The sequence below is a fragment of the Felis catus genome, chromosome E3 (assembly GCF_018350175.1).
Source record: "Felis catus isolate Fca126 chromosome E3, F.catus_Fca126_mat1.0, whole genome shotgun sequence".
Taxonomy (NCBI): domain Eukaryota; kingdom Metazoa; phylum Chordata; class Mammalia; order Carnivora; family Felidae; genus Felis; species Felis catus.
Window position 1 is genome coordinate 39,432,490 of NC_058383.1, and position 27,211 is coordinate 39,459,700.

General features: G+C 66.2%; 2 protein-coding genes and 1 long non-coding RNA gene across 22 annotated transcripts in view; 1 reads left to right on the top strand and 2 right to left on the bottom strand.

The window, feature by feature from the left end:
• PKD1 (polycystin 1, transient receptor potential channel interacting) overlaps positions 1-8,679 on the top strand; it is a 44,118-nt gene extending 35,439 nt beyond the window's left edge. Inside the window, exons 33-46 of one of the 3 annotated variants that reach the window (XM_011290710.3) lie at positions 85-257; positions 364-457; positions 3,033-3,151; positions 3,227-3,429; positions 3,505-3,699; positions 4,068-4,207; positions 4,828-4,940; positions 5,134-5,281; positions 5,436-5,561; positions 5,831-6,005; positions 6,183-6,473; positions 6,566-6,700; positions 6,780-7,085; positions 7,181-8,679. In XM_011290710.3, coding sequence (XP_011289012.3) covers positions 85-257; positions 364-457; positions 3,033-3,151; positions 3,227-3,429; positions 3,505-3,699; positions 4,068-4,207; positions 4,828-4,940; positions 5,134-5,281; positions 5,436-5,561; positions 5,831-6,005; positions 6,183-6,473; positions 6,566-6,700; positions 6,780-7,085; positions 7,181-7,633 — 2,671 coding nt within the window. In that variant the 3' untranslated portion in view covers positions 7,634-8,679. Of the gene's footprint in view, positions 1-84; positions 258-363; positions 458-3,032; positions 3,430-3,504; positions 3,700-4,067; positions 4,208-4,827; positions 4,941-5,133; positions 5,282-5,435; positions 5,562-5,830; positions 6,006-6,182; positions 6,474-6,565; positions 6,701-6,779; positions 7,086-7,180 lie in introns of those variants that run through there. The other 2 variants (XM_023247051.2, XM_045047539.1) reach the window with 2 other exon arrangements.
• On the bottom strand, positions 731-3,033 carry LOC109495352. The gene is made up of 2 exons (XR_002150783.3): positions 2,438-3,033; positions 731-2,295 (listed from the first exon to the last, which is right to left on the bottom strand). It is a non-coding gene; the product is annotated as an uncharacterized LOC109495352 (long non-coding RNA).
• Positions 8,680-8,712: 33 nt separating the features above from the next.
• The window catches only part of TSC2 (TSC complex subunit 2), a 35,307-nt gene continuing 16,808 nt past the window's right edge, over positions 8,713-27,211 (bottom strand). For 2 of the 18 annotated variants that reach the window (XM_045047553.1, XM_045047540.1), the window contains exons 18-42: positions 26,574-26,680; positions 26,219-26,369; positions 24,891-25,013; positions 24,254-24,388; positions 22,734-22,923; positions 21,782-21,875; positions 21,283-21,385; positions 20,998-21,092; positions 19,698-19,826; positions 18,184-18,348; positions 17,839-17,991; positions 17,587-17,699; positions 16,916-17,110; positions 15,505-15,708; positions 14,825-14,893; positions 13,372-13,502; positions 12,462-12,961; positions 12,145-12,220; positions 11,824-11,910; positions 10,915-11,101; positions 10,491-10,630; positions 9,405-9,483; positions 9,244-9,335; positions 9,047-9,154; positions 8,713-8,933 (exon numbers count right to left, since the gene is read on the bottom strand). In XM_045047553.1, the coding sequence (XP_044903488.1) occupies positions 8,775-8,933; positions 9,047-9,154; positions 9,244-9,335; positions 9,405-9,483; positions 10,491-10,630; positions 10,915-11,101; positions 11,824-11,910; positions 12,145-12,220; positions 12,462-12,961; positions 13,372-13,502; positions 14,825-14,893; positions 15,505-15,708; positions 16,916-17,110; positions 17,587-17,699; positions 17,839-17,991; positions 18,184-18,348; positions 19,698-19,826; positions 20,998-21,092; positions 21,283-21,385; positions 21,782-21,875; positions 22,734-22,923; positions 24,254-24,388; positions 24,891-25,013; positions 26,219-26,369; positions 26,574-26,680 (3,585 nt within the window). In that variant the 3' untranslated portion in view covers positions 8,713-8,774. Of the gene's footprint in view, positions 8,934-9,046; positions 9,155-9,243; positions 9,336-9,404; positions 9,484-10,490; positions 10,631-10,914; positions 11,102-11,166; positions 11,427-11,823; positions 11,937-12,144; positions 12,221-12,461; positions 12,962-13,371; positions 13,503-14,824; positions 14,894-15,504; positions 15,709-16,915; positions 17,111-17,586; positions 17,700-17,838; positions 17,992-18,183; positions 18,349-19,697; positions 19,827-20,946; positions 21,093-21,282; positions 21,386-21,781; positions 21,876-22,733; positions 22,924-24,253; positions 24,389-24,890; positions 25,014-26,218; positions 26,370-26,573; positions 26,681-27,211 lie in introns of those variants that run through there. The other 16 variants (XM_045047554.1, XM_045047550.1, XM_045047541.1 and 13 more) reach the window with 15 other exon arrangements.

Below are 27,211 nucleotides of genomic sequence, written 5' to 3' on the forward strand. Positions count from 1 at the left end.
TGTGCTGCGTGCGTTTTGTCCCCTAGGGCCGTGTTGTACGTGTGTCCCCCTGGGCCCCCCTTGTTTCACCTGTGTCACCTACAGCCTGGTGTGCTGGCCGTCCAGTGAAGGCACGCTGAATTGGCCGGACCTGCTGAGTGACCCATCCATCGTGGGCAGCACCCTGCAGCGGCTGGCACGGGGCCGCCTGGGCCCGGAGGAGGACGGGCTCTCCCTGGTCAGCCCCTCCTCACCTGCCAAGTCCTTCTCAGCTTCGGGTGAGCAGGGGTGGGGAGGGTGGTATCCCCATGCGATCCCCGGGAAGGTTCTGAGGAACCTGGGGGTGGGAGAAACCATGCCCTCGCTGACGTGTTTTCCCTCTAGACGAGGACCTCATCCGGCGGATCGTGGCTGAAGGGGCCGGCAGCCTGGCCCCTGCCCGGGACGCGCAAATAGAAACGGATCTGATCGCTGGCCTGTAAGTCCCTGGCTCCCGGGGGTTGGGGGGCGGCCGGGATCCCAGGCCAAGAAGCCCCGCTCCCCGCCTGGGACTGGCCTTGTGCGGGGCTGGGCCCCTTACCTATTGAAAGGACCTCACAGGGTGGCGAGCGTTCCCCACAGGTGGCGGAGGTGTGGGGTGATGGGGTGCTCAGGACCAGGTTTTCCAAACATCCTGCTTGTTTTCTTTTGAGATTGTTTCAATTTTATGTTTTTAAGAATCTCTCAACTTCTGAGATGGACGATTCGTGTGAAACTGTCTCTTACTTCCTTTTTTTCCTCCAATAATCACATTTCTGCTCCTTTTAACCCTTGTCGTTTTCAAGCACCACAGATGACACACGTGAACCGTCCTGAGCACAGGGAACGGGACAGGGGTGGGGGGCTCTCGGGTCGTTTACAAACACAGATAACCGTGGCATGATCGCATGTTACGAAGAAATTGGAAATTGATTCAGAAGGTCTATACTATGGGGAGATCCTGGGACAGCAGCCCCAGATAGCTCCAGCCCAGAGCCCTTCCTCAAGTCCAGGTTCAGGCCTTGGGCCGACTGCGCGAACGGGCCCCGCGGACGTTCACTGGCCTGCGCGGAGCTGCCCGCCCCGCAGGGCCCAGGCCCCCCTCCAGAGACTCTGCGCCCCGCCCCCCCGTTCCCGGTCTCAGAACCGGCCCGGTGCACGCTCCGGCCACCACAAGTTTTCATTGACCCCCGACTCCTCTCTTGGCGTCCCTCTTCACGCACACCTGCCGCTGCCCTTCCGGTCCCGAGTCTGACCCTCCTGTTTGCTCTTGCGCCTCCGTCGAAACGTCCCCCTCGGCGGAGTCCTGCTCCCCGAGGCAGGCCCTGCCGCTGCTCTCCTAGGGCACCGGCCCTCTGTCGCCGTGTGACCGGTTATCCCAAAACTCTGTGCTTCAAGGGAGCCAGACGGCAGGCAGGTTGGTGGTTGTCCCCATCTGACCCTCACCGTGGCTGGCTTGAGTGCCCTCACGGCATGACGGCCGACACCTCAGAGCGAGTGGCCCAAGCAAAGCAGGAACCACAGAGTCCTTTATGACCCAGCCCTGTCAGTTCACTGTGTCCTTGCCCGCGGAAGTGGCAGGGTGGCGGGGGGGGGGGGGGGGGGGGGGGGGGAGTGTCCCTCGGAGGCGGCTCGCCTTACGACGCTCCAGCAGCTGCGTGAGCTGGCCCTGCCGCCTCCGCCGACCGCTTCCCTCCTTTTCTGCCTTCATCTTTGCTGTCTTCTGCCCCCCTTCTGCCTAGAGGCATCCTCCCCAAGACAAGAGCCCCAGGTCTCCTTCCTGCCGTTCTTGGCGTGGCTGCTCCCCGGCTGGGGCCTTCCTGCCTGCAAATGCATGAGGGCGTAGTGATGGGGACCTCCTCTCTGTCCTCCCTGCCTCCGGGCGTCTTGCCTGCACGCTCCCCCCCCAGCAGCGTGCGTGGCCTTGGCTCCTTTCACTCGGGGCCAGAACGGTGCCGGCCTCGGCCGGGGACCCGGGGTGCTGGCCCGTGACAGGCTTTGGTCTCCTGCGGCTTGGTGTTTGGTGAAGCCGCGTGTATTTTAGGCCATATCCGCTATGCCACCTGCCCTGACGCCACATCCACATGTAAAACATGAACGTGGGCGTCCGGAGAAAGCCCTAGAAAGAACAGGAATGCCGCTGCTCCTGCCTAATGAGGATATGGAGCACCTGTTCTCTGGTCCATCTCAAGAAAAAGTTTGCTTGCTGTCCTGATTTCCCACCCGCATAAACGATACTTCTTACTCTGTCGAAGGCTCACAAACCCAGGCGCCTTCAGCGCAGCTCATGGCAGGCACCTGCTGGGAGCGGGGGAGGGGGGCCTGTTCTGTGTAGTCAGGGCACAGCTGTGCAGGCCCCCCCGCCAGGCGCGCGCTTGGCCCTCAGGAAGTGCCCGTCACACCCTTGTTTCACATCCCCCCGCCCCCGGAGCCCCCGTACCTTGGTGGGGCAGCTGTGCAGCCGGCCAGGTCGGTGTGGCGCCGTGGGCCACACACGCTTCTCTCGGCCCCGGGAACCCTAGATACTGTCGGAATTTTGAGACAAAGGTGTTTCCTTGTTCAAGAGTTGCATCTTGTGTCACAAAGCTGCGTCAGCGCGCGGTCCCTTTGTGAAACGTGGGTCTGCGTGGGGAGGTTGGGGGCGAAGATGCGAGGTGTGCGGGGTGCGCCCCGGAAGGTCGCGACGCGAACCCGGAGCCTTGGGGCCGCTTCAGCCACGCTGCGAGCCACCGCTGCTGGGGTGACGATGGGAGAGGACTCTGTCCGTGGGTGGAGGAGCAGCGAGCGAGGGGGAGACGGCAGCGGAGGCTGACGTGGGTTTTCGGCCTGAGGGGCAGGGCAGGCATCGGGGGCCCTTCCCGGAGTCACCGGTGGTGGTCTGAGCCCCAGCGCTGTATCTACCTGGATTTGGGGCATTGTCTTCTCTCGGCTGACACGGGGGCGGGGTGCAGGGGTACGGGGGCTCAGGGACGTCGTGCTGTGGGCCGACAGCTGAGCGTGGGCTACGCCCCCCCCCCCCCCTTTCTGTGCCTCAGGTCCAGCGCTCCTGCAGAGAGGACGGAGACGCTGATGCTGCAGAGGCTAGGGGACAGGGGGCTGCCCAGCCCAGGTCTGACCTGGGAGCGGCCCCAGTCAGCAAAGCCCGCCAGGACAGGTGTGCTCTCGTGTCCCCAGGACGCCCCTCCGGGCCCCTCCCCGTGGGCTGCCCGTCACCTGTCTTCCTTCCCAGGACTGGTGGACGGTCTGCGGAGGCGGCTGCTGCCAGCCTGGTGTGCTCCCCTGGCCCACGGACTCAGCCTGCTCTTGGTGGCTGTGGCTGTAGGGGTCTCCGGCTGGGTGGGTGCCGGCTTCTCCCCTGGTGTGGGTGTGATGTGGCTCCTCTCGAGCAGCTCCAGCTTCTTGGCCTCCTTCTTCGGCTGGGAGCCGCTCAAGGTGAGTGGGACGTTGGGGGGCCGGGCTGCCAGCCCCTGGCGCCTGTGGGCCCCTCTGACGCCTCCCTTGGCCCAGGTCCTGCTGGAGGCCCTGTACTTCTCCCTGGTGGCCAAGCGGCTGCACCCCGACGAGGATGACACCCTGGTGGAGAGCCCGGCTGTGACCCCTGTGAGTGAGCGTGTGCCCCGTGTGCGGCCCCCACACGGCTTTGCGCTCTTCCTGGCGAAGGAAGAGGCCCGAAAGGTCAAGAAGCTGCACGGGATGCTGAGGGTGAGCCGCTCTCCTGTCCCGTGTCTGGCCGAAACCGCACCTCCTTGCAGGTTCTCCCTCGGAGACCCCGCGCGTGCGCCCTGTGGCCCTCTCGCCCCCGCCCCCGCCCCCCTCGCCCCCAGCTCCCGGTGCCTGTGCCCTGCTGTGCCTCTTCCCGTGCCCGGCTCGATGGGCAGCCTCGCGGGCCCTAGGGGCCATCTTCTCTGCCTTTGGAGGGACCACCTGTCCGCCCCTCTGGCGGGATGCTGGCGGGTGTCTGTGCCGCCCCACCGGCACCAGGCCCCTTGGCCACGGGCGGTTTGCTGGCCAGTGCCGTGACGGTGGGCCACACTGGGATTGGCTGACCCCAGGGCCGTCCCTGCCCCCAGAGCTTCCTGGTATACATGCTCTTCCTGCTGGTGACGCTGCTGGCCAACCATGGGGACGCTTCCTGCCACAGCCACGCCTACCGCCTGCAGAGTGCCATCAAACAGGAGCTCGGCAGCCAGGCCTTCCTGGCCATCACCCGGTACAGGCACCCCCGTGCTCATGCGCGTGTCCACCTGCCAGGCCGGGGAGGCATTGATGCCCGCCACATCCCATCTCGATCTTGTCCTTGGTGCAACCCAGTCCCCAGGGGACGTGGGGCAGCGTCTTGGATTGTCGTGGGTTGTCAGGACCGGAGTAGGTGGTGTTGGCAACACGGGACTGGAGATACCGTTCAAAACGTCCCGGGGCGCCTGGGGGTGCCCGGTCAGTTGAGCGTCAGAGTCTTGGTTTCGGTGCAGGTCACGATCCCACAGTGTCGGGGGTGAAAGCCCCGCGTCAGACTGCGTCCTGACGTTGCGGACCCTACTTGGGATTCTGTCTCCCTCATTCTCTACCCCTACCCCGCTCATGCTGTCTGTGTCTCTCTCAAAACAAATAATCTTAGAGTACCCAGAACCGCCCCGTAACACTTCCTGCTCCAAATGTCAGTATGCTGAGCTTGAGGCTTCTGGGTCTTGACCTCGTCCCGTCCCGTGGCACCGGCAGCCTGCTGTTGGCTGGGCTGGGGCGGCAGGAGCAGTGCTCTGTGGGCCTCTGACCACCCCCGCCCCCAGGGGTGCAGGGCACTGCCGGGTAGAACACGGGACTCTGTGTGAGCAGGTCTGAGGAGTTTTGGCCGTGGATGTCCCACGTCTTGCTCCCCTACATCCATGGGAACCAGTCCAGCCCAGAGCTGGGGCCCCCGCGACTGCGGCAGGTGCGGCTGCAGGAAGGTGAGCCGTGGAGGGAGGCCTGGCACTGCGTCCTTGCTCTCTCCCCTGGCTGCATTCTGGTTCCAGCTGCCTAGCTGTGCATCCCTTACTTTCTCCGTCTGTGACACTGTGACCTCTGCCTTCTGGGTTGCAGGGAGGGTCTGGTGGGATCACGTAGAGCCCAGCTGGCCAAGAACTCCCCCTCTGCTTTCAGCACTCTGCCCAGACCCTGCTCGCCCGGGTGTGCCCGTGTGCGCGGCAGCCGCAGGCTCCTTCAGCACAGGCGACTATGGCATCGGCTGGGGCAGTGCTGCCCACAACGGCTCCGAGATGTGGGCCTACTCTGCGCCAGACCTGCTGGGGTGAGCACAGAGGGAGGGCCCCGGGATCCGGGAGGAGCCGGGACGCGGGGAGGGGGGGTTGTTCTCCACGGGCGCCCCCTAGCCCCAGCCAGCCTTGCCTCCCAGGTTCTTCCAGGGCTGGGGCCTGGCTCTAACGCCGTCCCCTCGCCGGCAGGGTCTGGTCCTGGGGCTACTGCGCCGTGTACGACAGCGGGGGCTACGTGCAGGAGCTGGGGCTGAGCCTGGAAGAGAGCCGCGCGCAGCTGGGCTTCCTGCAGCTGCACAACTGGATCGACAACAGGTGCTCGCGCTCGGCCTGTCCCCGCCTCTCCGCACTGCGGCGCTTCCGGCGGACACACCGGGGTCCCCACGCGGCCCTCCTCCGGGGCCCTGCCCCTCCGCGGTCCACTCCCTCACCCCGCCGCTTTTCCGTGTCCCCATCTTTCCCCACGCACCTCACTGACCGCTCAGCCTCCACCTCCTCCCCGGGCCCCGAGTCACCCGCCGCCCAAGCCCCTTTCTCTGGGAAGACACCCAGTCTTTACCCTGCCCGCCCCTCTCGCCGTGTAGGAGCCGCGCGGTGTTCGTGGAGCTCACGCGCTACAGCCCGGCCGTGGGGCTACATGCCGCCGTCACGCTGCGCCTCGAGTTCCCGGTGGCCGGGCACGCCGTGACCGCAGTCAGCGTGCGCCCGTTCGCGCTGCGACGCCTGAGTTCCGGCCTCTCGCTGCCGCTGCTCACCTCGGTGGGTGCCGGCCGCGCTCGCCCCGTCGCCCCGCCCCCGCGCAAGTCCCCCCCCCCGCCCCCCCCTCACCTCGCCCCGCCCCTCCCCCCTCACCTCGCCCCGCCCCTCCCCCTCGCCCCGCCCCTCCCCCCTCACCTCGCCCCGCCCCTCCCCCCTCACCTCGCCCCGCCCCCGCAGGTGAGCCTGCTGCTGTTCGCGCTGTACTTCTCGGTGGCCGAGGCGCGTGTGTGGCGCCGGGAAGGGCGGACGCGCGCCGCACAGTCCGGAGCCTGGGCGCGGTGGCTGCTGGTGGCCCTGACCGCGGCCGCGGCGCTCGTGCGCCTGGCCCAGCTGGGTGTCGCCGACCGCCAGTGGACCCGCTTCGTGCGCCGCCGCCCGCGCCGCTTCACCAGCTTCGAGCAGGTGGCGCAGCTGAGCTCCGCGGCTCGCGGCCTGGCCGCCTCGCTGCTCTTTCTCCTGCTGGTCAAGGTGAGGGCTGGGCCGGCGGGGGTCGGCCGGGGCCTGGGCCGGGCCGGGTCGAACCGGCGGCGGTTCGGTCAACCGACACCGCTCGCCCCCAGGCCGCCCAGCAGCTGCGCTTCGTGCGCCAGTGGTCGGTTTTCGGCAAGACGCTGTACAGGGCCCTGCCGGAGCTCGTGGGCGCGGCCTTGGGCCTGGTGGTGCTCGCCGTGGCTTATGCCCAGCTGGCCATTCTGGTAGGTGGCGGCGAGGCCGTCAGGGGAGGGGGGGCTCAGCCCGGGACGCGCCCCTCACGCGCGCCCCTTCCCCTTGCAGCTGGTCGCTTCCTGCGTGGACTCGTTTCGGAGCGCCCTGAGGGCCGTCTTGGTGCCGTGTCCCGGGTCTGGGGGTCCTGCCCCGTGCCCTGCCGAGTCCTGGCGCCTCTCCCCGCTGCTGTGCACTGGGCTCTGGGCGCTGCGGCTGTGGGGGGCCCTGAGGCTGGGGGCGGTCCTCCTGCGGTGGCGGTACCACGCGCTGCGTGGGGAGCTCTACCGGCCGGCCTGGGAGCCGCAGGACTACGAGATGGTGGAGCTGTTCTTGCGCCGGCTGCGCCTCTGGATGGGCTTCAGTAAGGTTAAGGAGGTGGGTACGGCCCAGTGGGGGGGAGAGGGACGCACCCTGGGCCCAGGGGAGCCCGGGGTGCAGCCGGACTGACGGAGCCCCTGTGCCGCCCCCAGTTCCGTCACAAAGTCCGGTTTGAAGGGATGGAACCGCTGCCGTCGCGCTCCTCCAGGGGCTCCAAGTCGTCCCCGGACGCACCCCCCCCCAGTGGGGGCTCAGACGCCTCCCGGCCCTCCACGGCCTCCAGCCAGCTGGACACACCCGGCGGGGGCCTGAGCCGGCTGGGGCCGCGTGGGGAGCCCGAGCCCTCTCGTCTCCAGGCCGTGTTCGAGGCCCTTCTGACCCAGTTCGACCGACTCAACCAGGCCACGGAGGATGTCTACCAGCTGGAGCAGAGGCTTCAGAGCCTGCAAGGCCGCAGGAGCACGGGTGCCCACAGCCCCTCCTCAGACCTGCGGCCGGCCCTGCCTGGCCGTCTTGCCCGGGCCAGTCGTGGCGTGGGTCTGGCCCCGGGCCCCTGCAGGGTTTCCCTGCGGGCTAAGAACAAGGTCCACCCCGGCAGCACTTAGTCCCGGGGGGTCCCGGGCTCAGACCCCTTCCCTGGGGTGGTCCTCTGGCTTCAGTCCCCTCTGCAGAGGGAGCCAGAGCAGACACCGCTCAGTATTAATTTCTGCCACCCTTACGGTCTCGGGCCAGGCAGAAGAGCTGCACGAAGGCCCCCAGGGAGCAGTCGTCTCTCTCTCTGTGGGTCTCAGCACTTTAAAGACGCCATGTGGGCAGCCAGGACCCAGGGTCCCCTCCCCGGCTCCCCGTGGGAGGACACAGCAGTATTGGGCTGAGTGCCCAGCCTCTGAGATGCTAATTTATTACCGGAGTCCTCAGGTACAGCGGGCTGTGCCCGGCCCCACCTCCTGGGCAGACATCTCCCCTTTGCTAAGGATCCAGGCTTCGGGGAGGGGAACCTGCACCTCCCGTCGTCTCCCCCTAAGTTATTACCTCTCCCTTGCCCCTGCTGAGTGCACGCACCTTCAGCCGCAGTGTCTCTGTCGTAATTTATATGGGGTTAAAAATGTATTTTTGTACGTCGCTCTCTTTTTCCTTAGGGCCGAGGGACCTGGTGGCTGCAGTGGCTCCATGCCCCCCGTCTCCTGTGGGAAGGGGTGCTGGGGCTGCAGCGCTGGCCTCCCTCCCCAGACACCTAACCAGAGTTGGATCCAAGTTGGGCCTGGGGCTGGGATGGGAGGCTTGTTGGAAGGGCCCAGCCATCGCCTCGGCACTTCCTGTCACCACCCCCCTCCCCACCCCCGCGGCCTTGCTCTCTGCCTGGGCTGTGACAGCAAGAGGGCAGAGCCCAGACCCGCGGGTGTCAGGTCTGGGGGAGGAGGAGGACGCGGGCGGCGCCAGAACTCCAGGGTGGAAGCAGCCCTGCCCCGGGGCTGGCTCCCGGGGCTGGGGCAGGTGAGGGTCTGTGCACCGGAGAACACGTGGGTGGTGGCAGGGTGGCCCCCGACCGCAGCCCGACAGGCCCTGTACCACCTCCGTGGGTGTGGCCATAGCTACAGCCTTGATCCCATCCCCACCCGACAAAGTCAAATAAACCAGCTGGCTGACTGCATCCGCGTCTGGCTCTGAGTGACACGATGGGGAGGCCGGGGCTGCACCACTGCTTTATTTCATTTGCGCATATAACGGCGGGGCACGGGACCCGGCTCACACGAACTCGGTGAAGTCATCCACAGAGGAGATGAGGCGCTTCCGCTGGCCCGTCTCGTACGTGGGCGTGGGCTCGGCCGGGGCCTTGGCGTGGCCCGGAGGGTGCGTCTGCGTCAGCGGCAGGCTGGGGTTGGAGTAGTGGGCTTCCTCACGGATCTGCAGGGGACGGGGAGCCTTCAGGAAGGAGCGGGGGGGGGGGGGGGGCACTTGCCCTCCGTGAGCTGGATGCCAGTGCACGCCCCCCTCCCCCCAAGGCCTCTGAGGCCCACCTGCCCTACCCGGTGGCGCAGCCGCTTGATGTGACGGAGCCTGGCGATCCACTTGGACGGGTAGATATCCGTGGGGTTGGAGCGGCTATGGTGCACCTGGGAGGCCATCTGGGGTGGGAGACGGGGAGCGCTGAGGCCCTTGTGGCCGGCACCCCTGGGCCCGTCCCACCCCGCCCCGGCCCGACCCCTCTGCTCACGTTGGCGTGCAGAGCCATCTGACGGGCCACGAAGGGCAGGTTGCGATCAGACACGATCTTGGCCACGCTGGTGTCCACGAGGCCCTCCATGTCTGAGGAGACACAGAGCTCGTGAGGGGCTCAGGGCCGCGAGGGCCTCCCCGCCCGGCCCCAGGGCTCACCCTTCCTGCACTGCAGGGACACCAGGTTGCACTCGTAGTCCAGGGGGGTGATGATCACGTGGACGAAGTTGAACTGGCCCTGTGCAGACAAGGGCAGAGGTCACCCCGGGCCTTGCCCCTCTCTCGCTCGGCTCCTAACTCCACAAACCTGCCCTTTCGGTCACTAGCCCCGTAGACCCGCTTCCGACCGAGCCCGGGGGCAGGGCTGTCCCTCATCTCCTCCCCCGGGCCGCCTTCCCTCCTAAAGCCCGACTCCACATCCAGATCCCACCGACTGAATCCCCCCGAGTTCAGGTCCAGTCACGACCCTAAACAGGCGCATGACCCATGACCTCCACCTCGCCTGCCTGTGCTACCCGTGACTCCTGCTGCCACCTGGCTGCCAGCTGCCTCCCTGTCGTCCCGAGAGCAGCCCGGACGCCTACACGGGCGGACCGCTTCCCTGTGCGTCTCTGGGTGTGCACCACACACACCCACCCCAGCTCCGTGCGACCCCTCGGGCACCGTGGCCCGCGACTAGACTCTCACCAGCGGCCGCGTGTTCGCGTTCAGCGACCCCCTCTGAGGCTTGCTGTTGGGTTTAGAATCTGAACGCTTGTGAGCTTCGGACCTGCCCCCCGACCCTGCCTTCCACATGCCTCACACCCCAAGTCTCCTGGGTGGAGCCCGCCTCCCCCCCCCTCCCCCCCAGCCTCCCCACCGGGGCCTTGGGCCCTAGCATCGTCATCTAGGGAAGGCGAGGCCACGGGGCACACCCCAGTGCTGTGTGATGACACGAGGGAGGTGTCAGAGAGGGGGACGCCGAGACCCAGGGACACACAAATCCCTGCTCTGTGCCCGGCCCCCCACTAGGCTCATGGGCTCCCATGAGGGCCGCTGTCCCCGTCGTTGTCATTACAGAGAACACTGGCTCGGGGGTGGGGCGGGGGGGGGGGGGGGAACGTGCCTACTCCAACTGGCGGCGGGAGGCACTGGAGGTCCTTTTATTGCCGTACTGACCCCGACAGTGCCTGCTGCCTGCACTCAACACAGACCAGAGAGAGCACTTGCCCAGAGGTGTAGACTCGAGCCAGGGCCCCCACTCACTTTAATGGTGCCCAGTTTGAAGTCCTCGCCGGAATCATTATAGACAATGGACACAAAGTCGTTGCCCAGATGGCGCTTCTTGTCACAGCGGTGCTTGTCCACGTCCTTGGTGGGCATCAGGGTGGCGATATGGAAGACAGCTGCAAGGCGCATGGGGCCAAGTTGAGCGGGGCCTGGCATGGCCCCAGGCAGAGCACCCGCGTGGGGCGCCTCTTGGTTCCTCCAGAGGCTCTCGGGCCTGCGGGACCCGCCCCCTCCAGTGCCTGGCCAGCAGCCTTGCCTCCTCACCCCGAGGGCAGAGCTTCCGGACGCAGAGGCGCCAGCCCCACTGCTACCCACACCCCGTCCCCGTCGGGGGAAGTCAGGCCCTCGGCCACCCTCGGCCACCCTCAGCCCCGAGTGCGGGCCGGCGGAAGGCGCATACCCTGCATGATGTCATCGTGCCAGCAGTAGGTGAACTGGCCGTCCTCCCCGCACACGTCCAGACCGCCCAGGTACACCTTATCCGGCTGGCAGTCCTTGAGCTCGATGAGCTTGCCCAGGCCCGTCAGGAACTCTGTGTACCGGTACGAGCCGTGCTCGTTGGACAGGATGGCGAGCTCGCTGCTGCTCTGTGGGGAGAGAGGAGCTCGGCGGCACCCGCCCCTGCCCGGCTCCTCGGGGCCCCGGCGCGCACCCGGGGGCGCCATCTGGACCCCGTCTCTCGCACAGAGCACGGGTCCACCAGCCAGTTTGCTCAGGCGGACCAAAAACACACCCAGAGGCTGGCATTCCGCGGCATCCCGGCCCCGCGCCGCAGGCCTGCTCATCTCATGGGGACGAGGGGCGCCCCGCTTCCACCGGCTCTTCTTGCGGCAGCCAGAAGGATGCTCCGGAGGCTGGGGCCGAGTTACCTCCAACCCTCGGCTCAGAACCATTCGTGGCCCTCCCACCTCCCTGGGAACAACACGCAGCCCTGAGGCCGTCCACGCCTCCCCTCTACTTCCCCATCCTGCCTCCGGCCCCCCGTGCGCCCCGTGGGCACTGCGCCAGCCACCCCGTGCCCGGGTCGCTGATGTGAGCGGTGCCCCGCCCACACCTGTGGCGTCCATGCACCCACCACCCTCTCTGCAGCCCCCAACATCCCTCTGGGCACCGTGTGCTCACACGCTCCGCTGTCACTCCCGCCGCATCCCGGGCACGGGAACAGCAGCCCGCACGGGGCCCCACGAGCACCTGACGCTCTGGCAGCTCACGCAGTGACTGAGCTCGGTGGTGGACGAGGGGCCGGGCCCTGAACCCAGCCCCAGCCAGGGAGGCCATCCGGCTGGGCTCGGGCCCCCAGCACCCTTACCTGGCCTTCTCCCACGTACAGGACCGCGATCTTGTGCGTGTCGTAGGATGGGATCTGGTCGAGGAGCTGCACCGAGCGCTCGAAGGACTGTAGCCACAGAGCCCCGCCTGAGCCTTGGGCGGAGGTCGTGCCACCACCAGCCCGTCAGGTGCCTGTCCGGGGAGGGCTCTCCTCGCCCGGGGGCAGGCTGGGGGAGGGGTCGCTCTAGGCTGCCACAGGGAGCTGAGGCTTTGTGTCTGCAAGCCTGGGCTGTGGGCACCCCACGGCGTCCCCCACCCAGGCTCCGGGGGGGACCCCGCACCGGAGAGAAAGCACACATACCTCGTTAGGCAGAAGGATCGGCTTGTTGGACTCGTCGCCAAAGAAAGGAGAGTGGTAGAGCTGCAGGAACACGAAGCTGCAGGGGCAGAGATGGGAGGGCCGGGCCGGGCCTGGTCACTGCTGGCACCGGCGACCCAGGCACAAAGAAGCGGACCTCCGCCCCATCGCCGAAGGAACTGCCCTCTTGTCTGGCTCCCACCGGCCACGGGGCACAGACTACACGACCTGTAGCCCAGTCTGTTCGGCCGGGGGCCGCTCAGGCACCGTGTCCCCACGGGGACTGTCCGGCAGCTCCAGCCCGAAAGGGCAAGGCTCACCTGGGGTTGATGCCCGGCACCTTCTCAGTATTGGAGGCCCCAGCTCTGCTCTTGAAGGCGTCCCGCTCTACCCTCTTGCCTCTGCGTGACGGGGCCGAATCCGAAATGGTGTAGCCTCTGGGACGCAGGCCACCGGGGGAACGGGGACAGCCAGAAGGCAAGGGACCCTCGGGCCTCGCAGGGCCCCGGCCCTGACTCTCTTCACCTGGGGTTGACCAGGCGGCACCTGCCCCGTCCAGAGTCCCGGACTGTGAGCGGGCCTTGGCCTCGGGGCTCAGCCGGCCAACGTCGGCCTTGTCCCCAGGGTCCCCGAGTGTATCCTGCAGGGTCTGCAGCTCCGGCGAGGAGCTAGACTTGCTGAGGGGCTGGGCGGGCTGGAAGGAGAGCCCCGCAGAGGGCCGGGCTCCCTCGGCAGACACGGCCCGCCCGATGGGGAGCCCTCCGGCAGCCACCTCCTCTGCGGCGAAAGACTTCTCCTCTTGGCTGGAGCTGGAAGACGACTGGAAAGGAAGGAGTCCAGAGAGCCTTCGTTGGAAGACACCAGTGAACCCTCCCAGGGGCCTACTCGGGGGCGATGAAGCCCCACCTGCCCCCCAGCCAGGGCCAGAGGAGCCACTCGGCAGCAAGCGGATGGCCACGGCCCCGCCCCCTCCCCTAGGACGACTCCTGCCCGTGCTGAGCAGCAAGGGCCACAGGATGCCGACAATCAACCACTAGCCCTGCGGGGACCACCGGGAAGCCCCGGGCCATCCACGCAGAAGGAACTTGGAAGGACAGCTAGCCAGTTCTTAGATAACAAAAGAGGAAGAAAAACCTCGTGTGAGTTCACAGCAAGCCAGCCGGAGCCACGAAGCCTGGAGCGGAGGCCCCGCCCCTCTTCCCACAGCGCCCTCCCCCGCCTAGTACTCACCCTACTGTAGGCTTCAGGGCGCCGACAGCGCCTCTCTGGGCCCAGGGTGGCCTCAAAGTCCTCCAGCTCAGTGGGCTCGCCTGGCAAATCAGTCTCGCTGGGACTTCCCTCCTCCAGAACCACCGCGGAGTCTGGGAGGACACAGATGAGGCTACTAGGTGCTGGCCCGGCCCCCAGGAGCTCACGTGGCCTGAGGTACCAGCCTCTCCCCGGCAAGAGAGCACAGCGGCCCCCCAACAGAGCCTCACCTAAGGCCTTCCTTGCCTGTGGCTCTAAGCTGCCCACACCCCATCAAGTCAGCTGGAGAAGGGCGCCCTCAGGGGCCTGGATGTGACCCCTGACACGGGGAGTCTCCAACACAGGCTCCCGGACGTAGGGACGTGGGGGGCATCCGGCTCCTGGAATCCCCAGCCCAGGATCCACAGCACCCGCCGCTGCTGCTCCAGCAAGGGAAACGGCCGGGGGCGGGACCCGAGCCCAAGAGCCCATGAGGGAGGGAGGAGCCCCCGCCCAAGACGGGGTCCCAGCTCAGAAGGAGTGGCGCGCCCACACCGGCCCCCAGGAACCGGGACGAGAGGCCAGAGTCCCTCTGTGATGGGACCTGAGGAGAAGCCTGATGGAGAAACACCCGTGCGCACACACAGACTCGGAAGCCCGTTCTGGAAAGCCGAGGCGCACTATCGGAGCCCAAGCCAACCCCGAGCTGAGGAATGCTAAGGAGGGTACGATGCCCTGAAGCAGCATTTCCTGTGCCGATGTGAGGGCAGGGGCAGGGGCGGGGGCGGGGGAGGGGGAAGCAACCGGGGGTTAGCGCAGTCCGCGGCCGCCACACACGCAGCCCCACACGCGCACGGCCTGTCAGCCGCCTGCCGGAGCCCGTCTGCACGCTGCCCTTTCCTAACTGGCTCCTGTCCACGTGTGGGCACCCAGGTGTGCCCAAGGGCCATGCAGGTCAGAGCCGGCCCCTGCCAGGGCCTGGGAACAACGGGCCAAAGGCTGGTCTGTAGGGCCTCTGGCCAGCCCACGACGAGAGGCAGACACAGCCCAATTTGTGGGTTCGCAAAGCCAATCGGACCACCAGAAGCCCGGGAAAAGTCAGTGGGGCTGAGCCCCAGGGCCAGGCTCGCCCCAAAGAACTGCCCCCTGCCAGCATCTGTGGCTTAGCTGCCCAAGGTCACCTCCTGAGGCCTGAAGATGTGGCTGTAAGGGCCTGCCCGACGTGGGGACAGAGCTCAGCCACGAAGGGCATGCAGCAGAGGGGGTCCGCCAGCAAAGCGCAGGCATTCTGCACAGACGTCCTCATGCGAGTCGGGGCCCTTCTCCCAGAGGGCACGGAGCGGCTCTGGCAGGACCACGGAGGGATGAGCGGATGAGGGGCGATGAGAACAGCATCTACGAGGCAGAGCGGCGCTCTGGAGCAAACACCGCTTCCCTTAAAGAGACACACGAGTACCTGCCCAGGAAATGCTCCTGTGCAGCTCTCCTTGGCAACTGGTCTGGTACAGGGAGGAGAAAGAGGCCACTGCAAGGGAAACCGCGAGCGGCCAGTCAGCAGAAGGGGAGACTATGCACAGTCGAGCAGAGGAAAGGCACCACTAGTCCCGCACAGAGCCCGGGCCTGGAGAGAGAGAGCGGAGGGGCCAGCGGCGCCCGGCTCCCCAAGCTGCCGGAGCCGACGTCTGGAAGGGGAGCGCGGCCCTCCTCCTCGCCAACACAGGTCCCGGGCCGCTAAGCGCCATCTGCGGCCACAGGGAAGGCCAGACGGTGGCCCGGAAGCTCCGCAGCAGCAGGCTGGGCACGGGCACGAGCGCAGGCAGGTGCAGACTGTGTGCTCGGCGCATCCACACCCACACCCGAGCAGAAGCGCGGCTACCGCCTAGAGCCCCGGCCACGGGCGCTCCGAGGAGAGCGCAGGGCAAAGGCTTTGCGGGGGCTCTGCCGTGCCCGCCCCCGCACGGCTACCGCGCGCCTCGGGAAGAGGGTCCCTTTAGTGGGAATGGGCCCTGCTCCCACGTCAGGCTGTGGCGGCGGCGAGGAAAGCTCCGGGACCCCCACTGTGGGCGCGACCCGCGGCGCAGGGGAGCGACGCTGCCTCCAGACAGCACGGCCAGGTCGGGCGGGACGGGTACCCACCTGTGTTAGAACGTGGGGGCGGAGGGGGCTTGGCGGAGCCGGCCGCCGGCACCGAAAGTGACTTGTACAGGGCCGTGTCACGACGCTCCTTGAAGCGCTCGGCGGCCATGAGGGCGTTGGACAGCTCCTGCAGGGGCATGTTGTTGATGTCCGAGGAGAAGGGGCTGAGGGGGTTCTCCAGGCTCATCAGCCAGCTGGTGTTCCCTGCGGAGGGGCAGGCAGCACCTCTCAGGCCGCGGGCCCGACACGGCCACCGGCCATCCCCACCCCCAAGGGCACATGCCCGGGGGTGGGCAGAGCTCCCTGTGCTCAACCAGGGAGCGATGGGGAAGTGGGGGAAGGCTCTAGCAAAGGCAGGCCCCTGGCTGGCCCCGACGCTCCACCCCCACACCGCCAGACCCCCAGGTCAGGAGTAGCTCCCGTCCGGTGGTCGCCCGCCTCACGGACGCACAGGAGGGCCTCAGCTCATACCACTCTCCGCCCCAGGTCAGCTCTCACACCCACGTCAGGCCCGGCAGAGGCACCGCGAAGAACAGACATCACCGAAAAGCTTGGATGGGGCAGAGCCGGGGGCTTTCTGGGCTCCCTCTCCCCACAAGGCCCACGGGCCAACGCTTCGACACGGCCCTCCACGCCGAGCGTCCTCACATTGAGAGCATCTCCCTCAACCCTGAGCCACCTCCTCCGGCCCTTCCTGGGCCTTCTCATCCAGTCTCTGGCCTCCCCCGTGCCGGCTCCCCAAGAGGACCCAGGGCCCACAGCCTTACTGCCCAGGAGGCTCCCCAGGACCGGGCGCCTTGTCCTCCCCAGTCACCACTCGCCACACTGCTCCCTAAGCGGACCCCAGGCCCCGGGCCTTGGCTTCCTTTAACCTCAAATACCCATTACAGGCTGAATCGTATGCCGCAAAATTCCTGTGTGGAAGTCCTCACCTCCAGCACCTCGGAAAGCACCGCGGTAAGGGAAAACCGAATCTCCCGGGTGGTCCCTAATCCACAGAGTCCTTACCAGGGGACACACACCCGCACAGAGGGACGACCACGCAAGAACACGAGGGAAGACACACGCGTGTGCACCCCGGGAAGAGAGGCCTCAAGAGGACCCAGCCCGGTTGGCACCCTCACCTGGGACTTACAGCCCCCGGGAGCAGGAGGAAATACCTTACTGTTGCTGGAGCTGCCCGCTCCGGGGCACTCTGTCAGGGAGGCCCGAGCGGACTAGCGCAGGCCCTCCCCACTCAGCCCTGTGGATCCCCCTCACCGCTCACCGTGTGGGCGTCACGGAGCAGAAGCTCCCTCGGCCCAGCCTGCCTGCCCCTCCTGTGTACCTAAGACCCTCGTGGCTAATGGTCCCGCGGCCACCGTGTGTGCTGACCGAGGCCCAGGCGTGCCAAGGGCAGACCCGTCAGTACCCGTGGGCCTCCGGACCAAGATCTCCGCCCAGCCCTGGGTCAGCAGGGGTACGTAGGCCGCCAGGCTCGTCTTCTCCTGCGCCGGGAGCTGGGCGGCAGCCGAGGCCCTCTCGGACGTGCTGGCTGGTGTGGTCTGTGCGCCTGGGCAGTGGGTGGCTTGAGCGTCCAAGGCACCGACACGAAGGCCGTGGCCCCCTGAGGAAGGGGAGGACAGGAGGGCTGGTGACCCCCACCTGCCCGACGCAGAGCCGCCGGCTCAGAACTGGCTGTTCCACCCAGGGCCCTGCTGGCCACGGAGCCCCAGGCCAGCAACCAGAGGCAGCTCAGCCCTCTCTGGGTGTCGACCTCGGTGGGCCCAGGGCAGTAGGAAGGGGCCCCAGCACCTGCTCCACCTGCCCCCACCGTTGGACCGTGGCTCGTTCTGGCTGCAGCAAAAGAAAGCTACAGGGGTGAGCTGAGCTGAGGACAAGGACTGCCGAGGGTTCACAGGAAACACAAGCCATGAGAAACGGACCCTCGGCGACAAGGGCCCGCGGGCCAGAGTTGTGCAAAAGGCACACCGCCTGCCACACCCCCCGTGACGAGGGCTCGCGGAAACAACATCCCGGCAGTGTTCGCGAGTGCGTGCACCCACAGAGGCCCCGAGGAGGCAGGGAGGGGCACAGGCTCACCAGACATGGAGCGGACGCGGTCCCGGGCCCCACGGCACACCTGCTGCCCAGCCTGGGACTCCAACTTGGCAGGCGCCTCCTTTGTCTGCCTCACGTGCGCACTGGGGTCAGAGCTGAGGACGGAAGGTCCGTGCCGAGCGTGACCGAGATGTCTCACAGGCTCCAGGCTGGCGTGCAACCGAGCCACCCCAGCCTGGGCTCGGGACCGCCAGGGTCACGGCCCGATAGGTAGGGGCTGGAAGGTGCGGTCACCTCAGCTCTGGGCTGCCCTGCAGCTCTCCTGAGTCCAAGCCCAGCAGTGACCGGGTCCCGGTCCCCACGCTCGTCGTCACAGTGACGAGCTTGTTTCCAACCAGCCAGGTCTTGGTCCTGCCACCAGCCAAGAGAAACTCCCCTACAGGGGACCTGAAAGCAGAGGGGCATCGGCCAACATCTTGCCCAGCGGGCTCTGGACAGGCATCGTGGTTCCAAAGGCGCCTCCCACTGAGGGCCGCCTGCAGGAAGGAGCCCCGCACGACTCACCCGCCACCGCCACTTTGACCCATTACAGTCACAGAAGAAGAGAGCGCGGTGCTGTGCCTCCCTCCCAGCCTGTACCTCTTGGGGACCGCCGTGAAGTTGGAGAACACGTATCTGGCCATCATGTCCAGACAAGTCTCCGTGAGCTCCAGGTGGAGATTTTTCAAGTTGTCGTCAGCCTGGGCCATTGAGTTCTCGTCCGCAGACCCCAAGCTGGCACTCGTGAGGGACGTCTGGATCCTGCTGAAGGGAGGGGCCCAGCGAGGTCAGGTGCCGACCGGCCCCTCCTCTCCCCCCAGGGGCCAGAGCTGGAGGCATGCATTTGCTGGGGGGCCGCGCCCACAAACGCCCCACCAGGGCGCACGGCCAGTGGAGCCACGGCTCGGCAGACCGCGCTGACACATCCTCCCAGAGAGAGGAGGGCAAGGCCTCACGGGAGACACGAGAGACCGACATCCCCTCACCGAAGCGCAGGAGTTAGGGGACGGCTTTGTGGCAGAGCCCTTTAGTCATGCAGAGACACGAAGACCACACACACACACACACACACACACACACACACACACACGCACGCACAAAGATTGCATTCTGCCCACGGAGCCACCTCCCGATGACGGGGAGGGTCTGGGCTTCGTGTGCAGCTCTTCACCCTGAACTCAGGCCGCCCCAGCTCCGCACGCACCCCGTGACCAGAAGGGGCTTATGTGGGCTTAATTCTGATGCCAATTTTTCAAAGCCCCTTTGCCACGTTCTGCTTGTGATAGAGACTGTGCTAGAAAAGAGCGGAGAGCCTCGCTGCCCCACCCCCAGCCCCCCAAACCACACTCAGCAGAGGCCAGCCTGAGGCTGGAGCCCAAGCCAGGCTCCTAGGAAGTGGGTCTCCTGGGCCCGAAGGGGCTTCCTGGGGAGGAGACCACCCCCATCCCGCAGCTCAGCTCAGCCTAGCACAGCCGGCGCCGGCGGGAGCAGCGACCCCCAGGGGCCCACACCCGCACTCAGACACAGCAGGGAGAAGTGAGCGAGGCCACGCCCCTCAAGGGTTCTGACCTCACCAGCCCGGCCCCCACCCCCGCTGCCCCCACTCAAAGCCCCCGCGCCCTTTCAGTCGCCCCAGAAAGCGGACCTTTACTAAGAGAAAGCTCAAGAACAAAGTCCACCTGAGAGGATACGAAAGCCAATCCCAGGAGCACGCTCCCTCCTGTCCCCCGTGGGCGCTGCTTTCATACGCAGAGGCCCCCTCGCCTCCGGGGACAGGCCTGTGGGCAGCTGCCACCGGGTGCCTGGCTTCCTCAGAGCTACCGCCCTCCCTGCTTTGGGCTCCCAGGCCAGCCTCCGAGGAGGCCTGCAGCCAGCCCGTGCTGGGACGAGGCTCGGGGACAGAATGCAACCTTCCCACCCCTCACCACCAGGCTCCCCGGGACCGAGGGCTGGGCTGGGCAGGACGGGCCTCTGTCTCCTGCTCCTCCAGCTCCGGCCAGGCGACGAGGTCATGCAAGCGCCCCATGCACCGCCACCCGGGCGCTCCCGCCTGCAGTGCCGCCGCACGGGCCAAGCTGCAGGGTCTGAGCCCCCCACCCGAAGAAGCCCACTACCTGCGGACCACATGTTCAGACACACTGATGCTGCGGCACCGGAAGGCGTCGGCTGCAGAGCTCTCCTGGAATTCTCTCACGGGTGGGGAGTTATTCAAGCCTTGTTTGGGGGGTCTGGCTATCCTCAAACTACCAGGTGAGGAAGGAAGGCCCAAGCCCCAGAGAGCCCAGCTCCCGGGAGGGGAGAGCAAGCCATTGGAGGGATGAGAAGGAAAGGTCACAGGCCACGGGGTCAGGATGGACAGCCCGCGGGTGAGATGAACAAAAAACCATGCCAGAGGCCAGTTAGCAGGGGGAAGAAACAGAAAACAAAAACGCATGAAAATACATCTTGTAAACATAACTGAGAAAAAGTCACGGTACCAAAACAAAGAACATTAGTGCAAATTAAACGTGTATGGAGTGCTCCGCACGGCAGATTCCAGGCTGCGCTGACCAGGCGTCCCCCCCACCTCAGCCCTGCGGCCGGCACCACCCAGCTCGGGGAGCAGGGAGCGCTGAGGCCCCAAAGGTCACCACTCAAAGAGGCCGGTTCTTAGTTCGAGGTCCCGGGCCCCCAGCGACCCGGGCTTAAGAAGCCAGCTTTTAACTTTAAGTCACGATGACCTGGTCATTCTGGAAAATGCCGTACTCCCCCCCTCCCACCCCCCCCCCCAGGGGAGAACTAAAAAGCTGGGGCAGAAGGCGGGGGCAGAAAGAGGAGTCGCCGTTCCGGTGAGGTGCAGACGAGACAAAGCCTAGCACGGCTCTCGGCTTTGGCAAAAGCGGCTGTGACGGGACAGGGGAGCGTGTCCCCTGACTGGCAGCAGGCTGGACAGCAAGCTCGGGAGGAAGGGGGACCGTGGCCCGAGGCCGGGCTGACTACAGGGCCCTGGAGCTCCTCCTCACCCGGGCCCAGGTACTCGGCTTCCCGGGAGCCACAGCTGCCCTGTCGCAGCCCTCGGCTCACTGGGTGGAGCCGGGCCACCCAGACGCCCTACGGCTGGCACCCTGATCCCGTCGGCAAGTCCGCCCTCGGTGCTCCGTGGCCGGGACTGGCTGCAGGCCACGGCGCCGGCCGCTGCAGCTAGATGCGGGCGTTAGCAGCATCGCAGGCCCTGCCCTACCTGACGCCGGGACCCCTGGGGCCCAGCACGGCCCGCACGGGGCATCCCCTCGGCCACGTTCCCTTTCCGCTAGACAGCCCAGCGGCAACAGGTCAGCCCAGACCCCACCGTGCCGGTCACACAGGCCACGCTCGCCGACCCACCCCGGCCCGTGCCCTCCAAAGACGCTGGGCGCGCCCTCCGCAGGCCCGCACCTCTTGGGCCTCTCGTTGAGACTGGTGCTCCGCGCTCTGAAGCTGTCCTTCTCCGGGGTGTCATCAAAAGACAGGAGGACATTGGAGCGTAGGCCCTGGCAGTGGAACAGAGCTGAGCTGCAGGCCGGGGGGACTGACCCCCATGTCTCCTCCCTCCGCAGGCCTGGGACACGGTGAGCACAGCACCCGACGACGCCCACCTCCCTCTCCCCTGACCGTCACCCCACTGCAGCCAGGAGCAAAGCAGGTCCCACCCTGCAAGGAGTTTGAGCTCCTCCGGCCTACCTTAGTGATATAAGGAACAAAATCCTTCCGAAAAGGCAGACGGCATCTAATGAACCACATGGCTATGACGTGATGGGCCAGGCACACGATGTACTGATTAAACCTGAGGAGGAAGACAAGCGGTTTGGCCTGGTCCAGGCCCCCGAGGCTGATGTGCCAAGCCGAGCGCAGAAGGGGGGCCCAGAGGCCACAGGCCCATCCTAGGACCGAGACCAGCACGCAGGGGCACCTGGGTGGCTCAGTCGGTTAAGCGTCCGACTCTTGATTTCAGTTCAGGTCGTCATCTCGCAGTTCGCGAGTTCGAGCCCCGCATCGGTCTACACCGGCAGCGTGGAGCCTGCTTGGGATTCTCTCTCTTCCTCTCTCTCTGCCCCTCCCCTGCTCCCTGGCACGTACTGTCTCTTAAAATACTTTTTTCTAAAAAAAGACCAGCACGCTGTCTGCTCCAAGGGGCTGCGAGCTGGCCCAGGTCACAGGGAGGGACGTGACCGGCACTTACTTGGAGGGGTTGGTGTACGGCAGGGAGATGGCAAACACACTCGCGTACTGCTCAGCGGCAAAGTTCCTGTAGAGGTGAGGCAGCCTGGCCAGAGCTGTGGGACAGGGACACGGCCGGTGAGGGGGACTGGGCCAAGGCAGGCCCACACCCGGTGTCCCCAGGGTCCTGTGCTACTTCCAAAAGCCGGCGTGGCCACCCTGACTGAAGAGGGCTGCAAAGGAGTGAAGCTCGCAGCCTCCTTGAGCATGACCTTCCCTCAACCCTCAACTTTCTATTCCAAGGGCCAGAAAGCCACGGTCGCCGGTCCAAAGCCAGCCAGCGGCCTGCGTCTGCATGACCTGTGAACTAAAAACGGCTTTTATGTTTTTAAAAGCTACGAACCAAGAGAATGCACAGCAAAGGCCAACGTGTGGCCCTTTACAGAAGTGCTGGTGGCCTGCTCTGCTCCCGTCCCCCACCCTGCTGAGGGCCAGACAAGCACTAGAGTACTGGGAACGAAGGGGTGAGTGAGGCAGCCCGAGTTCCAGGAAGTCACAGTCTGAGAGGCGAATCAGCAAAGCCCCTCGGCAGAGCTCACACGTAGGGTGTGTGCCCTGAGGGGAATAAAGAGGATGCCGAGAGCCAGGCCAAGTGCAGGGACCCATGTCGGGCAACACAGAGGCTTCAATGCCATTTAAACTAAGAGAATGAGAATGGAGCCAGCCACTCGAAGGCCAGGAAGGAAAGCAGTTAAGGCTCGGGGGTAGGAAGTGCAAAGGCCCTGAGGCAACAGAGCATGGCACAGCCCAGGTGCTCCATGGAGACTGCTCACTAACCTATGTCCCAAGAGAGATAGCAAAATGAGCTCAGAGAAGTCAACACAGGTTATTCTGGGTACACTGCAGCCCCAAACCCAAGAGTCTACCGCCCCCCCCCCCCCCCCCCAACGACAAGCATGCAGGCGGATGCTTACTTGACAGGAATTCGAGGAGTGGAATGGCCATGCTGGCTGTGGCCGAAATGTGTGTGAGCTTCACGACCAAGACAGGCAGCGCCTTGATGATGATGTCGGGCATTTCGACGCTGCACACGGCCAGGGCCACCACGCACTGGCTGGCACAGCGGTAGATCAGGCCTTGCTCCAGGCAGTACACCATCTCCCGCTGCGGGGCAGCACGGGGGCCTCAGACCCAGCCCGCCACAGGCCGGCCCTCCGCACCCCTGCTCCTGCCCACACACAGGCTTCTCTCCCCTCACCCCACTCCAGAATGTTCTACAGAGGGGGAGACCGAGGCTTAGGAAGGTGAAGCGCCTCATCCCAGGTCCTTAAGCACATAAGCAGCACAGGGCCAGGAGGTGGACCCACCCGAGGCGAAGGGACAGCAGGGCAGCTCTGGTCAGGCCTTTCCTGGCACCTCCGACCGGCCAACGCCGGCAGGCGACGCTCCCCGCCCCGGCTCCTCAGCCAACCCCGGAGCCGGGACACGCTGGGCCCGTTAGCCCCCCGGTCACGGAACCTTATTACGGGGGAGGTTCCGCCCGACGCAGCAAGACGGGCAGAGGCCCACACAGCTCCGGGCAGCCAGTACCCAGCAGGAGGCAGCTCCCGCTCAAGCCACAGCCTCAGGCCAAACCACCCGGTAGCTCAGGGCCCCGTGGAGGATTTCGATTTCCTGAAGCCAGCCCCATCCGCCAGGAACACCCTGGGCCTCAAGGGTTCTCGGGAAACCTTCACCCCGGCACGGCCTGCTGCCCAACGGGGCACAGCCAGGACGAACCAGGCCGAGCCACATAGGAGACGGTGCAGTCAGGAGGGAGGGAGGGAGGGAGGGAGGGAGGGGACGGGGAGCGTGAGCTCCCGACCTTGCCACGACCAGGAATGCGGGCTCAGAGCGGCCCGAGGCTAGTCGAGGCCCCACTCCTTGCCAGCTGTCACCGTGAGCGGACCACCCGACCTAAGACTTCAGTGCCCTCGTCAACGAAGGCAGAGTGACCGGGAAGCATCGGGACTTTAACCGAGACAGCCCATGTGATGGCAGCACGGGCCTTGTGCCCAGCGGTGGGGAACAAAGGGGAGGAGCACTGCCGTGTGCTTCTGCACCTGACGACAGACGTGGAGGCAGACAGAAGTCAGGCGTCCCGGACCCTGTTGCCTGGCCTCTCAAAACAGGTCCAGCTCTGCCAAGTGGCTCAGCGCTTGTCGTGAAGCCAGGGCGGGACAAGCAGGCGGGGCTCCGCAGAGAGAAAAAATGCTGCTGCACGTGGGGTCGACAGTCGACACCGCATTAAGCCCACACCACCCGGAAGGGAACGCAGGAGCGCCGCGCCAGCAGGGGTCCGGCGGCCACGGAGGAAGCAAGGCCAGCTCCCGGCCGAGCAGCCACCCGGATCATGAGAAAAACGTCCGGCCCGTGCGGCTAGAGAAAACATCCTGGGACCCAGGCTTTCCAATGCCGGCACCATGAGCTCACCTGTCCCTCCCCCACCCGGTACCTGTCTGGCTTTGTCCAAATAGTTATGGTAAGAGATTAACGCCGTCAGCACAGGAACCACAGCCAGGTGCAGGTCGGTCCTGGAGAAACCTTCCGGGGTGCCTCGGAGCCGCTCCAGCGTTCTGGGACCTGAAAGCTAAAGACCAAGGCCCCCCATGTGAGGCCCGGGCGGAGAGCCAGGCAGACCGCTAGGGGGCCGAGGGTGCGGGGGAGCCCGTGAGAATGCAGGTCCCGTGCGAGGAAGGCTCGTGAGCCCAGGGGGTGGGGGCTCTCCCACTTCCTTTTCTGGCCAAGGGTCTGCCTTTTCCCAGAAGTGTGCAGCAGGGGGCGCCCACGCTGGTGTGCTAGGGACAGTGGGAGAGGGGATGAGCGTGTCACAGGAGCCCCGGTGAGGGGTGAGGAAGACGGCGGAAGGACTCAAAATACCACATCTGGCTCACGAGCCCTTCAGTAAGGCCTCCCATTTTCCGGCCCCTGAGCTGGGAAAGGACAGGGCCCCACACGCGATGTGCACTGCACACAGGGGTGTGTCTCTGGGGGAGACCGCCCTCTCGGGCTTCCACGGTTGACCTCCCGGGGCCTCACGGTCCTTGGGAGGAAGGCACCGGCTGCAGCCCTGATGTGGGTGGTGACGTTACCATGGAGCAGAGGGCGGAAGACAGCTGGTCGACGCTGCACGGGGACGTGAAGATGAGGACCTTGAAGCGCAGGGACTCGGGCAGCTTGCCGAGAACAAGCTTCAGCACCTTCCAGTCCGTCTCCTGCAGGAAAAAGGGCCGTTCAGCGGGGACCGTCTGGGCCCTGCAGACAGAAGATGCGTCTCAGGGCCCGAAGCGCAGTCTGAGCTGGGCAGTCTGAGCTGCGTGACCTCTGGACGCCCTCTGTGCCCGCAGCCCGAGAAGCACGTGCCCCTCCGAGAAAGTTCACCCCGGCATGACGGCGGCCGCCCTCCCGAGGCCAGGCTGAGCGGGAGGCCCGGTGCACGGCCCCTACCGCCTCTCCCCTCTGAGCCGGCCCCGGGACTCCCCACACCTGACCCCCTCCCCGTGTCCCCACAGTGACCCACAGGCTGCCCGTCCAGGGCACGGCGCCCACGGCATGCTGACTGACGCCCACCCGGAGCACAGTGAACATGCAGCAAGGAAAAAGCTCGTGTACTAGCTCAAAGAGAAGGCGGCAAGCGTTCCTGAACAATCTACAAGCCCACACACACACTCTAGGACCCAAATCCACCTGGGCACACGGCAACGGGAAAACATGGTCGTAGCCCCCCTCCCCCCCCCGCAACTTCCAGAGGCCGCCAGCCGTAAGCTCAGTGGCCACCAAACCAGAGAGCCGCTCCCCAGATCCCACCTGTGACTCGGAGGCCTCGAGACTCTCACAGGAAGTGTCCAACGGCAGCCATTAGTGCCAACGCCCAGCGCCCCAGGGAAGCCGCTTCCCTGCTCGTGGCCTTCAAGGGCTCACCGAAGCCCCTGCAGGCTTCCCAGCCCCACTGTGCCACATTGCTAGCCACATCACCTCTCCCCGGACCCTGTATGGGAATAGGCCTCTGTCCCTCCCCTTCCGTGTCACGGCCCCAGCTTTGCCTCCTGCCGCCAGAACTGCACCTACCCTGCCTGCAGGCTCGGCTTACTCCTGCCACTGGAACCTCTCACCTTCCCCTCCAAGTGCCCCCAACCGGGGCTCAGTGCACCCGAGTCTCCTTCTGAGGCACACCAGTCTCGCGATCCCGGCTATCTGCCTACCCGCCCCCACATCATACCACAACCATCGCCCAGGCAGGAAGGTCTCCTCGGTTCTGTGCCCAGCCCCAGGTGATGGCTGCGCACGGCGGATGCTCCCCGCTGTGACCTTGGGGTGAACCTACCAAGGTCGCCGCTACAGAGACAGGCACCATACCCCGTGGGCGGCACCAACCACCGCTCGGTGTGCCCTGGCTCAGCTAAGGAACCAGCCACCCCACCTGCTTTAAGCACTGCAGCAGGACCCGGAAGAGCAGGGAGTAGGGCAGGGAGCCAAGCCGCACAGCGGGACCGGCAGGTGCTGGGCCGGATGGCCCGGTGGGAGGCGACAGGGGGCCGCCGGCCTTCTTCTCAGAGCCTCTCTCTGGCTCCCTGTGGAGACAAGTGGCAGGAGCCCTGAGGCCGAAGCCCCCACTCCACGGGGTCAGGACAGGTGCTGGCCCCCGGCCCCGCCCCACACTGTCGTCAGGACGGCTCTGGACACTCGCACAGACCCAGGGCCGACCCAGGGCCACCCCAGGGCAGATGGCGGTGGACACCACGGCCCGGAACTGGAGAAGCAGGGCTGACACGCACGTGGAGTCGCAGACGCAGTAGGGGCTGAACCTCACAGCCCCGTCCTTGCTGGGCAGGCCGAGGCGGTGCAGGGAGTCCGCCCTCAGCAGCAGCAGGAAGTCAAAGGCCTGCAAAGAGAAGGCAAGGTCCAACAAGGCAGGGACAACGCCAGCCGTCCACTCGCACCCAGGCACCTCTCAGAAAGGGCCGTTCCCGCTAACAGCCAACGCGCCCCGACTCCACTGTGCACAAAGAGGCACCGGGGCCGAGACGCAGGCATCCCTGCCTTCTCCCTCAGAGCCCGCGGAGGTGCGCCCTCCCCACGGCAGGGACAACACCGTGGCCTCATGCCAGGCACAGCGGGGCCCGCCCCAGCGACGGAGGGAAAGGGCATCTCACACGCCGGCTGGGCAGCACCACGCAGCCCAGGGTGCCAAAAAACCAGAACCCTGCTCGGGTGCTGTCACTTCCTCCAATGAACAACAGGTCACTTAACTGGGCTGCCCAAATGACAGGGGGCTGCCTGACACGCGGATGCTCTGGAAGGGACCAGCGTTTCTGTCCCAGAGGCCTCTGCTCAGCGGTGCCCTCAGAGCAGTCAGTCCTGCCAGCTCTCTCAGCAGCAGCGACCCTCCACACCCGGCCCCGCCCCTCCACCT